This window comes from Cyprinodon tularosa, unplaced genomic scaffold, assembly GCF_016077235.1.
Source record: "Cyprinodon tularosa strain WSP-4 unplaced genomic scaffold, ASM1607723v1 ctg125, whole genome shotgun sequence".
NCBI classification, from domain to species: Eukaryota; Metazoa; Chordata; class Actinopteri; order Cyprinodontiformes; family Cyprinodontidae; genus Cyprinodon; species Cyprinodon tularosa.
Window position 1 is genome coordinate 209746 of NW_024038059.1, and position 15109 is coordinate 224854.

At 37.3% G+C, this 15109-nt stretch overlaps 1 protein-coding gene across 1 annotated transcript; it reads left to right on the forward strand.

Annotated features, from left to right (window-relative positions):
• Positions 1–3673: 3673 nt before the first annotated feature.
• LOC119777601 (G-protein coupled receptor family C group 6 member A-like) lies at positions 3674–12857 on the forward strand. Its single transcript, XM_038276553.1, is given in 8 exon segments — positions 3674–3973; positions 4083–4249; positions 5880–6001; positions 7296–8072; positions 8480–8686; positions 10370–10496; positions 10607–11103; positions 11106–12857. Coding segments are annotated over 8 exon segments (2706 nt in total). The 5' UTR covers positions 3674–3818; the 3' UTR covers positions 11760–12857.
• Positions 12858–15109: the final 2252 nt, after the last annotated feature.

A 15109-nucleotide genomic window follows, 5' to 3' on the forward strand; every position in this document is an offset into this window, starting at 1 on the left:
CTACCTATTTAATCCCGTATCTCCTCTCCCCATGACCCCTGGCTCCCTCGCTTTGCCCCATTCGGTTTTCAAAACTAATCAGTCGCTCTTGCGTCATCTCGTGCTGCATTCACTGCAGTCCGACATTGGAAATTAGCGGCCGTAATTCTCAAGTTATCCATAATTTATTAGCCTTGCCACCCCTACCACCAACTGGGGTGGCAGCAGGGGTGGCAAGACTGTTATTTAGGGTGGCATTTGCCACCCTATGCCACCCCAGTAGATCCGCCTGTCTCTGCTGTTATTGGTTAAGACCATGTGGGCTGTTGGGCTTTGTAGCCAATGAAATAAGGTTTCGATCAAGCTCAAATGTGAGTAGGTTATTTAAATGGGTACCGCATTAACGCATAGGCTTGCTTTAGACAGAAACACAGACACCTGCGGCTGGAGCCATTGCGCGCAGCTCTAAAATGACACCAAAGGCTAGCTAGAGGTCTGAAATTTTCTGCGTTTGTGGTTGATGATGTAGAAGAAATGTAATACAATGAGAGCTGCCTTTTCTCAAGAATGTCTTTATTACTGCTGTTCAAAAATACCTATCATTTCTGAGAATAAAAAAACAGCTTTGAGTCATGTTTGAACTGATGAAGCTTGGTCTGTGTTCTACTCATTCAATTATATATTCAGAAACTAGAGGGTGTTAGCTTTCAAATAATGTATTGCATATGTAACTTGGGCTTACAGTTTCCAAGTTATTTGCTTTTCCATTTTGGTATGCGAAATAGGCAAGGATTACCCAAAATGAGGTGGATATAAAGAGGCTAGACTATGTAAATATACTAGTCTGCTTTGGGTAACAGTAGCTTGTTTGACATTGCCATGACAGCATACATGTAATTTCCATGAACTTGTTTTGATTAGGCCTCAAAATGATTAAATAAAAATCCAAATATATGTAATAGTAAAATACAAAAAAGTCAAAATAATTTGCTAAAGCATTCATAATAGATTGTGCAATGTCATTTTAATACTTTTTTTTAATTCTCCCTCTTGCCACTAGAGGGTGCGGCAGCAGTCTGTCACTGAAGAAGCTTTCCAATTCAGCAACAGCTTCATGCATGGGGTAGTAGACATGAGTTACTTTAGTTAGGGTCCTTTTGTTTCCCACCTCCTGCACTGAGTCCAGAGGGCAGCTAATCACAGAGCTCTCCTTCTTGATTAGCTTATTCAGCTGTTTCCTCTCAGCTAGGCCACTGCTTCAACAGACAGCTCAATAGAAGATGACTGATGTCACAACAGAGTCAAAAAAGGTCTTCAGATATGCACCCTGCACTCCAAAAGACCTCAGTCTCCTCAGCAGGAAGAGTCTGCCCTGACCTTTCTTATTCAGAGCCTCAATGTTGTGAGTCCAGTCCAGTTTGTTATTCAGGTGAACACCTAGGTACTTATAAGAGTCCACTATGTCAATGTCTGTTCCCTTGATGTTCACCGGTGTTGGTGAGGTGGATCTACTTCTGTGAAAATCCACCACCAGCTCCTTGGTTTTCCCTGCATTAATCAAGAGTTGGTTCTGCTGACACCAGCCCACGAAGACCTGGGTCCACTGTCTGTACCAGCACAGTGCCAGCACTGTTCCCTGTTGGACCCCTGTAATGCAGATCAACTTATCTGAGACACAGCCCTTGCATACTGTGCATGGCTAGTGATGCAGTCCAATATCCACTGGGACATGAGCTGGTCCACTCCTGACAGCTCCAGCTTGTCCCTTACGAGTCCTGGCTGGATGGTGTTGAAAGCACTAGAGAAATTAAAGACCATGATTCTCACAGTGCTTCCAGGTTTTTAGAAGTGAGCCACAACTTTGTGTAGGGGAAAGATGATGGCATCATCTGCCCCATCCCAGGCCTGTAGGGAACCTGCAGTATATCCATTGAAGTCCTCACCAGGGGGGCATAGACAGAACTCTAGTTGAGGGGGGATGAAGGGGGATGGCAACCCTCTTCTTAAATGATCATCCCCCATACCATCCCCAGTGACATTTTATTACTGAATGTGTAAAATGTCTACTATATATTAATAGCAATGCCAATAATATTGCCCTTTCAATATCTGGCGGGCTGTGGGCTCACGGATAGCCTGAGGAAAATAAATAAAATCAAAGAATTGGCCTACCATGACTATGAAGCTGATCTCACTGGAAAATTTGTCCTCTGCATTTGTCCCTAACTATGTAGGGTCAATGACCCCCGTACCTGACATGCATCAACGATACCATGCATATTGCTTTAGGTTAATAGACTATATTAATTAGGCTATGTATGTTTCTAAAAATAAATAAGTAAATAAATAAATAAATTTCGCCATCCACCTTATTTTATTTTATTTTTTGCAACTAGATTACTGGGCATAGATGGTGTAAGTCCAACAGTTCGAGAGTCTTCATCAGGTGTGGAGTCAGTGTTATTCGGCTGACTGGTAGCTGCTGTGGCCCTTTGGATGTTTTGTCTTTGGCACCGGTACCACACAAGAGGTCTCCCACAGTTGTGGTCTGCCGGCTTCCGTAGCGTCCTGAACGCGCTGGCGCGCGCTTTCAGGAAATACTATACACTACTGTTTATGCTCTAAAAACATTCTAAATGACTTCGTTTCGAGTAAATTCTGGATGCTACCCACTCAGGACACTTGGAATACATTGGACGAGCAGTATGGAGGAATATTGACACGTTTTTGTGGACTTTTATGGACCTTTCTGTCTCGGGCACCGTAGACCTCCATTATTTGAATGTCAGCAGACAGCAAGAAGCCTCCCAGATCTCCAGATGCATTTGAGATATCAAAAAAGTACTCCAGAGTGTTGTTCAGCATGGGGGTGAGTAGAAAATGAAGGCTAATCATGTTTTGGGTGTACTATTCCTTTAAGTTAAACACAGACCTACGGTATAGCAAAATATAGTCCTGGCAGCCCCTCCGAAGAGGCAAAAGGTGTGTTATTTATTTGTACAATAGTATTTTCCAATGTTTATTTTTTGTACAATATGAAACATTTAAAATGGTTTCATGTAAAATGATAAGCTGTATAATTGTTATGTTTTTCAGCTCTTACGGTGGTTATATGTGGATTTAAAGACTACAGTTTATGGAAAATGACTCTCGGAATTAAAATCCATAAAACCCATCAGTAAAGTCTCATCCTTGATCGGGCAGCATGCTACATGTTCCATAATGCATTTTTAGCTGACATAAGAGGAAACAGAAATTCACTCTCAAGCCAACTGAACACAATTTCGATCATGATTAAACGTTTAAGCGTAATATGACACTTCAAACAGAGGACAAGTTTGAAAAGAAACCTGACAAGAATTTCTTGTTCTTTCCCTCTGTTGGGGAATCCCCTTCTTTTAATGTCTTTCCAGGTTTAAGTTGGTTGATTACATATAGCTGGTGCATCTTATCACACCAACAGCTTACTTATTCAAAAGAATCCAGATCAGAAATCAGTTGACACAAATCAAATCTTTACCTAAAAAAAAATTACAGATATTTATCTTTCTAACATATAGTCTCATGTGTTTTTAAATGAGTAGGTTATTACACAATTGCTATAAATACAAGGAAGAGCACTGCAATAAATGTTTTACATCCTTGTGCTTCAGGGAGAGCCACAGCCGTTCTTTGCAATGACAAATATGCCAAAGATTTTTTTTCAGGTTTTATTTAAGGTTCGGGAAGTTTGGGATTTCAGTATTTTGCAGTCAGATCGGAGAGACACAGAACAGAGATTTCAGGGTTAGGTTCCTAGAGAAATTTTAAATACAAGAAGAGTGAATCGAACAAGGAAAATGACAGCTCTCTTCAGTTTTTATCTCATTTTTCTTCTCTCACTTCAATTTCTCTACTGTGAATCCATGCAAGAAGCCAAGTCTCCGGGGGACATCATCATTGGAGGATTGTTCCCAATACATGAAAGTGTAAACGATACAGGAAAGTGTATCAGGTATTTCTTTATTTTTTCCATGTTTGTTTTGTTTCGCTTTAACAACAGGACTGAATCAATGCCGTAAGAATGGGTAGACATGTAAGTAATGTGTTTTTCTATTTATCAGTTTCAGTCCTGCTCGACTGGCTCAGTCTCTGATGATGGTGCATGGAATAGAGGAGATAAACCAGAGCAGAGACTTGGGGAACATCACTCTGGGATATCATATACTGGACTCATGTGCTGATGTTACTACTGCTTTGAAAAACACTCTTCTCTTCATGAAAATGAACCGTGAGCACTCTTAAGTCCAGAAAGTAGTATTTTTTGTATTTTTTAAAAAGATATACATGTATAAAAAAACATGTCATTTGATTGCACACGTTTGCACACACAACTTGGCAGAAACACTCTCCTGCGTTAAAAGGGGGAATGTGTGCCTAGTGGTTAGAGCAGTGTGCTTGTGCTCTGAGAAGGTTGCAAGTATCTTGTTCGATCCCCATAGCCTACACTCTGGGTCCCTGAGCAAGACCCTTAACCCCTGATTCTTCCCGAGGCGCCGCACAATGGGAACCCACTGCTCACCAAGGGCATGGGTTAAGATGCAGAAAGGAATTTTTCCATTGTGGGATCAATTATTTTTCCATGTTTTTGTTAATTAGGTTTAAATACAACTGCATGCAAAATGCAACTTGTAGAACAAGCTTTGTTTGCAGATCATATTTTCAAGACCAAACCATGTAAAATACTGGGAGGAGGATATGCAAATTAAAAATGATTACTACTTGCAAAGCCATTCATCCAACCTGAAACTAATTGCAGGCAGAGTTTTTTTCCATTTATTTGTAACACCTTTGCAAGTCAGGACCAAACTTTCACAGATAGATTTCAGCTAAAAAGCCTAAGGCAATTAAACCCTAATGAAAAAACACTATGACAGAACTTAAATATTGTGCCATGTTTATAAAAGACAGAACTGAACAAAAACTGACACCTGACAACAACAACCTCAGATGGTGTAAATGGATTTTAGAAATGAAAAATATCTTTCTCCATGCTTTTTTGAAAGTGTGCATCTCTAACTTGCGATAAGATGGATTTTTTTTCTCTCTGATTCAACAAGCCATTACAGGATCTATATGAAGTGTAGAGCCAAAGTCTGGGATGACTTTGGCATGCAATATTTTGGGTCAAACAGGTGTTTGGAGGAGCTGATGGAGATAAATACAGCTGCTCAGAGCTTTATTTAAATATAAGTCTGATTATCAGACTAGGCTCTGTCAGAGGGGGGGGGGTTTGGAAGGCGAACTTGAGTCTGTTTTTTTAGGTTATATGATTGATTCTTAAGTTCTTAACTAATTCTTTTCTATCTATCTATTTTTGTTTTGTTTGATATTTAGACTGGGATAAGTATATGTGTTATATAAGTGCACATATGGTATTTACTGTATATGGACTTTTAATAAAAGTCATGATTGTTTTTTTTTCTTCATAATCATTATCATTATTATCGACGTCTCCCTGGCAATGAGCCCAGTATCATAAACGTTTTACTCATTTTGATGGAGCAGATGAACCGGTTTTGTGTCTCTTATATAAGATAACGAGCACCACACCCTCTAATTGCTCTTTTTTTTAAGAAACAAGTCTTGTCTTCCTTGTTTGCAATCTTTGAAGATCAGGTCCTTAGGGAGTAGTCTACGTTTGACATGTTAGACATAATTTATCCATGCATTGTATAATGTGGAAATTTAATAGCTATTAATTTGATGTTTTAGATTTGTTTTTATTTTTTCAAAATAGTATTAGGTCTTATAATCTAGATTTTACTTTCTTTTTATCATTGTCATGATTGTTATTTTTACCATTTATTGTTTTGACTTTTTAAGTAGATAAAATGACTGCTTTCATATGTTTTCCGCAGCTAACTCTGATACGGATTGTAAGCAGCAACCACCCCCACCAGTAATGGCAATCATAGGGGCTTACTACTCAGAAATATCTATTGCAGTTACAAGGCAACTCAACCTGGAGGAAATACCTCAGGTATGATGTAATTAAAAACATTCCTACTTTCATTAGTGAATTCAGATTCTCCTCAACAGATATATCATATCCATTAAGACTGACTATTCCTTTTCGCGTTTGTCTTTTATGGTTAAACACCCTCACATATTTATATATTGAAAAGATTAGAACACTCATCATAACTTCATGAAAACTGTCAGGTGAAGTGACTTGAATGTATTATTTCTACATCACACTTGTTATAATATATACATTTGCTTCTCATTATATAAGAGATTTTTCCGAAGAATATATTTCAGTCATTTAAATAAAATACTAACACTGAAATCTTATGGAATCATTACATAGAATTCAGTAAAGGTAAAACATTTAGTAGAAATTAGGTCTCCTTGAAAGTTTTAGTTTTAAATAAGCTTAAAAAAATGTATATAATAATATAGAAAATGCTTTAAAAAAATAGAGAAACTTAAGTCATCTAGCAGTAAGGCAAGGCTAGTTTATTTATATAACACAATTCAGTACAAGTGCTTTACATGGATTTGACAGTAAAATAGAGGAAAAAAGCAGAATAAATGTAAATAAAGATAAAAGCATGATAAAAAGTACATAGTAAGACAGAGTCACTGACAGCGTCCTCAAGCAAGGTGAACCAGTAAGGTTTTTTTTTCGTAAGCAAGGTCGTAGATTAGTTGGTTTTATCCAAGCTTATTAATGGAAAGTTAGATGGAAGAAAAAGGTAAGATAAAAATTATAGTAAAAAAAGAGGCACAAATTGTAAAAGGAGTAAGCAAAGCCCATTCAAGTGTCCAAATAAGGGCAGGGGCTCATGTAAATAAAATGCCAAAAGTATCTGTCCACTGAGATTCTGCTTTGGTTTTCATTCGCATTTTATTTTGATCATTTTCTTTTCAGGCCTTTTGTGTTTCTGCTCTTACCCTGTGACTCTACTGCTCCAACTATACCAAGATTGCTCTGCCTTCTCTTTACCTAAGCTGCAACATACCGTATTCTTTTTGATCAGCTTTCATAGGTTTCCTATCATTTCTGTCCCTTGCCTTGGTTAATATTTACTCAGTGGTTCTTTTCTTATCCATCGGATCCTTCCCTAACGCTGCTTGTTTATCTGCTTTATCCTCTCAATGCCTTGAAATTTGGCTTCATGCCAGTTTCTTCTTTTGCAAAACAAGTTTTGGTCCTTTTTTTTCTTAGTACATTCTTTCTCATCTAAGTTCTGCGTTGTATTGGAGTCATTCATACCAAAACATGATAAGGAGAAAGATGTTGCTTTATCAGTTCCTTTCTCTGTGCCCAGATAAGCTATGGCTCTACATCTGGCCTCCTGAGCGATAAAGATCGTTTCCCAAGTTTTCTGAGGACCGTACCACAGGATGATCACCAAGCACATGCCATCATTGAGATTCTGAAAAGTGGCAACTGGAACTGGGTTGGGGTCATAACAACTGATGGTGAATATGGCCGCTATGCTGTTGAACGTCTGCAACATCACGCAACAAAGAATGGCATCTGCTTTGCTTACACAAGTTTTCTACCAGAGTTTCTTGTTGATGATAATCTTGAAGAGTCCATAAAAGACACGGTCCAAAACATCACTGACAATAGGAATGTCTCTGTGATTGTGTCCTTTGCCAAATCCAGCCAAATGAAGAAAATTTTTAACACACTTCTTGAAGACCCCAGAGGCAAAAACAAAGTTTGGATAGCCAGTGATAACTGGTCACAATCAGTTGAATGTCTTAATTCAACAAGATGGACTTTGGAGGATGTTGGAACCATCATTGGGATAACTCTCAAATCTGGAAACAAAATCAGGTTTGAAATGTTTCTCAGGTATATTGAGAAAAACCCGGAACGGTACAAGAACAACTCTTTTTTGAGGGAATATTTAGAGTTAAGTGCTAATAATACTAATGGCTCAAATCAATTTATCAGTTCCCAAATTCACAAATTAATCAACATGACACGTCTGTATGCTGTCTTCAGTATCGATCTGGCAGTCAAAGCAATCGCTAAGGCTGTTAAAGATCTTTGCATTGAGGGGTGTAACATTTCCTCATTACAACCCAGAGAGGTATGTACTTACAATACTTTAAAAAAATATTAACTGAATTCTTTCAGTGTTTCCTTTTATAACTCACATGTGCTTTACATGGATTTATGTGAACGAGAGAAATAATAGGTGATAAGAAAGGGAATACGTCTGCAAATCATTTTTGGGTTTATATTTTTATTGGTTCTGTTTACACTTTTAGGAGCTAATTGAAACATTAGCGATCTTAGCAGTAATATTTACAGCTTCACTGATCCTTGAGTAGATATATATATAAAGGAGGAAAACAACAATGGGCAAAGTAAATGATCTAGCAAACCTTAAGCAATTTCCAACAAAAAGCATATTAAACTTATCACTTAATGTGTATATAGTCAGACACTGAGCATGTCAGTAGTAATCACAACTTTTTTCCTTTGTAATTTCAGTTTCGAGAGGCCTTAAAAAATGCACATTTCTCCTTGGATAAGGAAAACTATTCATTTGATACTCACGGTGACGTTAACTCTGGTTATGATGTCATCATGTGGAAGTCTGCTTTTGACAACTATCACAAAATGACGCGTGACGTTGGTTATTATGTCATAGCAAATCAGTCTTTCGTTCAAACCTCCAGCTACTTAGATGAAAAAATTGTAAGTATTTCCTTCAGTTGGTGAGTTAACACACCCCAAATGAATCTGTGATGCCATAACCCCAGTGAGAAGCCATCCCTAAACATACCACACAAATACCATACTAAACTGTTTTTTGATAGCTTTTTAGAACTTGACCTGATACATTTTGACATTACATTGTCCACCATAAACAGTCAATTCAAATGAAACAAATTTAACCCTTTAAATCCAAGTGGTTCATATTTGATACATGATTTTTTTTAGTCTTCTGCAGCATCAGTGTGATGTTTCTGTGCTTAAAACACTAACTTAAACATTCAGACACATGTAATGAACAGAAAACATAAAAGATTATGCAGAATTGCCTAATGTATCAAATTTAAAGCAAATAAATTATCTAATTGAACTTTTTGAGAAAGTTCAGTGACATTTACATTTTGAAAAATTAGAATTTTCTTTCAGTCATTTCTTTTGTTTAGGCTTTAAAATGTTAATTATATGTTAGAAGGTAAATTGATCATAGATAAAACAAAAAGCCTGCTACTCTCAAGAAATAAAATGATAGTGTTAGGATTCTCATCATTGAGTAAAACACAAACTATGTAAGACCGGTTGAATTTCAAACATTTTGGTGCACTACTTCTAGTGCATATGTCTACATTATTTCACAATATATATTGCAGCAATGCTTTGGAACTTTAGCCTCGTGAGACCATCCTGATCTCGCGAGCTTTCAAGGTTTCACTCGCAGATCAGTCTGGAAACTCTCCGTTAAAGAAAATTTAGAGCCATTCACCAAACGAACGTCCAATTAGCGTTGGCTTTGAGGCAGGTTGAGGTGTTACACAACGAGAAGCGCGACAGTTCAGTCTAAAGAACATGGCGTCTTCAGCCGATGAAACTAGCATTAGCGTGGCTATCGAGCAAGTTTTATTGGAATTACAGAGTATTTCTTCACTGAAAGAAGAGCAAAACACTGCTCTGGAGGCTTTTCTCAGAGGAAAATATGTTTTTGCTTTTCTCCTGACTGGTTTCGGCAAGAGTAGCCCGGCTTGTGGTTGTGTTTTCGTTGTCGCTCTGTTAGTACGTCATATGCTTCGTTGATCTGATTGGTTTATTTGGCCCATCTAACACCAACATAGGCCAATCAGCTAACCAGTATTTTCGCCCCTTCCCAAAATTACTTCAACGGAAGGTTTCCAGATGGATATGCGGAGCAAATCCATCTGGCGGAGTCAGGTTATTGGAACTTGGCATCAGTAAATGTCGAAAAATCTCCTCTTTTGTTATGATCATGCTATTTACTATTAGACCTTAACAGCACTGCTTAATTGTTATATAAACAAAGGACTTATTAGACTAATTTTTTTTTATAATGGTAACACATAAAATATTATTTACCTTTTGCTGGATGTTTTTTAACTGGTCTGCTGTAATATTCTAAGTGTTGTAATTTATTGAACCTTAAGTGGAAAATTTTCATAAATCACCAAAAAACTGCATTAAAACCTCAGTGTAAGTAATAAATATATATCATTTTTCAAAAGAACTAATTTACACAGATATAAATTTACTTTTTAATAACATCCTAGTTTATTGAATATGATTCTGCATGCATAATTCTGTTATTACATAAAAAATATATTCCTTTATTGAGATTTGAGAACTCCCTTCACTGTAAATATATGTTTTGCTTTACAGAAAGGAGTGACTTCCAAATGCTCAACATGTAATCCAGGTGAAATGAAGATTACAATGAATAGTGCCTTACCAGTTTGCTGCTATGAATGCAAAAAGTGTCCCAAAAATGAGTATTCTAACACCACAGGTAAGTCTGGAGTAAAATATATTTAAGCAGTTACCTCAAAATTACTTAAAAACATATTTTTTTAGCTTACAAACATAAAATGACTGTTTACCATTGCTCTTTGTTTTCAGATGCTAACCAGTGCTATAAGTGTGATGAAAACAGTGAATATTCCGGTGAGGGCAGTAGTAACTGTTCAAGAAGAGAGGTTTTGTTTCTCAAATGGAAAGATCCTTATCACATTGCAGTGCTAACAGCCACTGCTCTAGGAGCTGTGCTAACCATTATAGCTGCCATTATCTTCATAGCCTACTGGAATACACCAGTCGTACGCTCATCTGGTGGCCCCGTATCCATCATTCTCCTTTTCTCTCTTTTGTTCACATTTGGAAGTGTAACGTTATTTGGTGCCAAACCTACAAAGTGGAAATGCGAAGCCCGACAGGTTTGGTTTGGCTTGAGTTTCACTTTGTCTGTCTCCTGCATCTTGGTCAAGTCATTTAAAATAATCTTGGCCTTTGAATTTGACCCTGTGACCAAAGATGTTCTGAAAAAACTCTACAAGCCTTACCTGATTATTGCATTCTGCATGGGTGGACAAGTGCTGATCTGTGCGATCTGGCTTGCAAAAAAGCTCCAACTATATTTTCAAAACCATTTGAGAAATATCAAAAACACTACATCCTTGTACAGTGCGAAGAAAACTTATATGGAGCATTTGGGGCCATGCTAGCCTATATTGGCATTTTAGCAATCAGCTGCTTTGCTCTTGCCTTTAAAGGCAGAAACTTGCCCGATTGTTACAATGATGCAAAATTCATCACCTTTTCCATGCTTATTTACTTCATCGCCTGGATCATCTTTGGCCCAGTTTATGCGAACGTTATGGACGAGTATCATCCAGCGATTGAAATGGTTGTGATTGTTATTTCTGCTTTGGGCATCTTGTTTTGTCAGTTTTTGGTTAAATGTTACATCATCCTCTTTAAACGAGATAAAAACACAGAGGATGCATTTTTAAGGCAAATAAGGAAGTTTTCCGAGAGCAAAGGTGAGGACATAGAGGGAAACCATCATGATGGAATCCAAAATCCTGGTTTCTCTAGGGAGTCGCTGTCAAGCTCAGAATCATTTCAACCAATAAGTGATCAGTCGCTGTCCCCAAACACCTTTATCGATCCTTTCTCTCCAGCTCCAATCTCAGAAACTCAGCCTGCTCTGCCAACCAATGGACTCAACTATAGGAAGAGGCCATTAATAAGATCTTTAAGCTTGCCATCTTAGGCACAAATTATTATTGAAAAGACCCAAAGAAAAGAAGAAAAGCTGTTAAACATTTTCACTTACAGTTTTTTCTAGATATATCATCAGATAAATAAGTCATTATATTTAGTAAGTCAGTTACGAGCAGCACATTTTTTCTACAGTGTTCAATTGTTTGATGAGTTTTTTTTAAAGTGTGGAACGGTATTCGAAGTTGAAAAAAATCCACACACGTTGAATTTAGTTAACTAAAAATCATTTCACAATAGAAAACAGTTGCAGTTAACAGGGGTTTAAAGTATTAAAGGTTATGTCAATAATATCACAGTCAAAACAAGTTTCTTCTATATAGAAGCTTTTAATGAGGTGCTACATCTGCTGAAGGAGCCAGACTTAAAGTATGTAATGTAGGAAGGATTTATTGAAATATTTAAAGGGTTTTTGTTTGTTTGTTTGTCTTTATATAGCTGTTTTTTTTTTTTTTTTTTTTTTTTTATCATAATATATTAAATGCATGCAGTTTCATGAGGTAATAACTTTTTTAATAGGACTTCGGGTCTTCTCGCTAACATCTACTGGTGTACCTTGAGCAAGAACCAGACACAGAGAGCAGCATTTACTTGTTGTGTTATACTGACCTGGAATAAATTCCCACGAAACGGGAAAACAGCTACAATCCTCAGTTTCTTTAAACTGGAGTTAAAAATATCTTCATATAGATTGGCCTTTGCTTTATCTAATTACTAATGAAGTTTCGAGTCCAACTTTGGTTCAATATAAAAAAATAATTTTAACTGTTTTTACTTTCTTTCAATATTTTAATACTGATTTAATTATAATTTTCCTACTTTAATAATTCACTTTTTTTCTCTTTAATTATGTGTGTTGCCTCTATGCCACTGCAATGTACTTTTTTTTTTCCTTCCCTCATGTACAGCACTGAGGATAGTTCTTAATAAGAATACAACCTGAAGGATCTTCATTTGGATAAACCCAGTTTGATATAAATGTGAACGATAAGGATAAATGATCAAATGGAATTGTAAAATAATTTATGATTTTCTTTTTCTTTATCTACATTAGTTTTTGGCCTGTTAATAAACAAATAGTGAATCTTTGTTTCTTTCTCTTTCTCCCCATATTGTACCTTTCTGGTAGTCTTGACCTCTTTGTGTATAAAGCATACCCCTATGGCAGAGTGTTTCATACCATCCATGAATTAATTTGAATAAGGGTGTTTTGTTTTTTTTACACACTTTTTTAAAGAATCAGAAACTAAAGATGTAAAGTGATTTACTGTGGCTTTATGCATTTAATAAAATGTATCCAGCAGTATCAACGAGTCTCACAATATTTTAGGTTATTTGAATAAGATCTTCTTTTAAAAGTCAAAAAATAAATAAACGAAAAGATTCAACAGATTTCAATAATGTCAATAATCCTTAATTAATTATTGAGAACAATGCAAATAATTGTTGACATCCCAATTTTCATAAAAAAAAATTCCCATCAAATTCAACTATTCTTTTACTCTCAAATATAGCTTTTTACATTATTCTACCTTTTAAAGGACCTCCTCAGGTGCCAGTGAGTTATTGGTGGTGGTAGGGAATACTACCTGAGGGCACCAGGAAATGGGGCTGTGTTTTTACCATTAGCGCTTGGAAACTAAAGCACAGAGCTGCCAGAAAGTAACCTTGCCAACAACTTGGTGGAAACAGAGACCGTTTGCGACAAGGAAAGGACCCTTTTCATAAAGGACTCACAGATGGTGTGGCATTTTCTGGTGGATTCGTCTTCCCAAAAGCATTCCAGCATTCTAAGAGTCCTAGGGATTCCACTTGGTTTCTGGCAACAAAAGCAGATGGCAAATTGTGGCCTAAGGCGATTTTTACCGTCTTAATAAAATAATGGAGAATTATTAATATCCAATCCCCTATATCCAGAATTTTTTACACATCTGCCCCGTATGTCCATTTTTTCTAAAGGGAATTTGGATGTCCCCAAAGCTGCTGCCATTACTCTTTTCGGCCTTTTCAGATTTTCGCTTTAAGACATCCTTTGTCAGCAGCTGAATAACACCTGTCTTACATAAGTTTTTTCATCATCTAGAAGCATGTGGCCTGATTATAATTGCTGCAAAATTTCTGTTTGTTACTAATTTTTTAAGCTTTAAAGTCAACAACAAATTGTGTTCCCTCCTCTGTGTTTCTAGGGCAGCTGCTTGCCTTTTTCAACCATTCGAGCAGAGAAATGTGTTAAAAAATACAGTTTTTATTACATGGATTTGTCAGTTCTATACTTGGCAACTCTTTTTTTTCTTGCTAATCACAATCCCTTAAAATTTACCTCTTTTAAAAAATTTCTGATCCCTGGTAAACACATCAGCAACAAAACCTTGCATATGTTTCTTAGTTCACCACCAACATTCAGCTCAAGCCTGTCAATTGTCCTAGTCTGTACAGTTTACCTTGTTACTGATTTTTCTGTTATGGCAGTAGTGATTCGGATAATGTAGCACTTCATTCTGCACCCACAGGTCTCAAATTGGAGAAGAGGCAGGTGGAGGAAAGGGTCCTCTACTGCTCCAATGTTTCCACCAGTCACCCACTACATGTAGTTTCTGTTTTGTGGCAACAGCACGTTTTCAACTTCATCCATTCCCTTGTACATCGGCATGTCTGGCCCTCTGTAAGTTCGGTCAGTTCTATTGTAAGTTTATTTGGCCTGATCTGCAGAGGTGGGAGATGGTGAGCCATCAAGTCATCTCTATGTATTTGTTCTGCCCAGCCACTGAAGCAGGTGAGTCAAATCTCCACAATTTAATTCATCGTGTTGATTAGACTCAAATGGTTCAGTGGCTGGGCTGAACAAATTCATGACAGAGATGACTTAGTGAGTCCACCTCTCCCAACTCTGCTCAACTGCAAAACAAGCATGGGGATGGGTTGTAGTGTGTGTCCCATGTGAACATGCAAAGGCTCACTGGTACAACAAGGCACCTCTTGAACCATTCCCTGACGGCGTTTTAATCCCGTTTAGTGGACCTGGTGGGTCCCCTGCCTCTTTTACAACATTTCACACATCTCTTGACCACGATCGACAACAATCACTGGCCAGAGGCAGTTCCCCTCTTATCCATAAAATGAGCAGTTGTGGTCTGAGTATTCTTATCAACATAGGTTTGGTGTTTTGGCCCCTACTTCAGATATGACCTCTAACAGAGGTCCACTGTTTTTTTCTGAGCCTTTGTTCACCATGGCGGAAGGCCTGGGGTGAAAAATTCATCACACCACATCATACTATTCACAAACTAATGGGTCATGGAATGGTTTAACACAGGCATCCACAAACTCGGTCCTCAAGGCCCC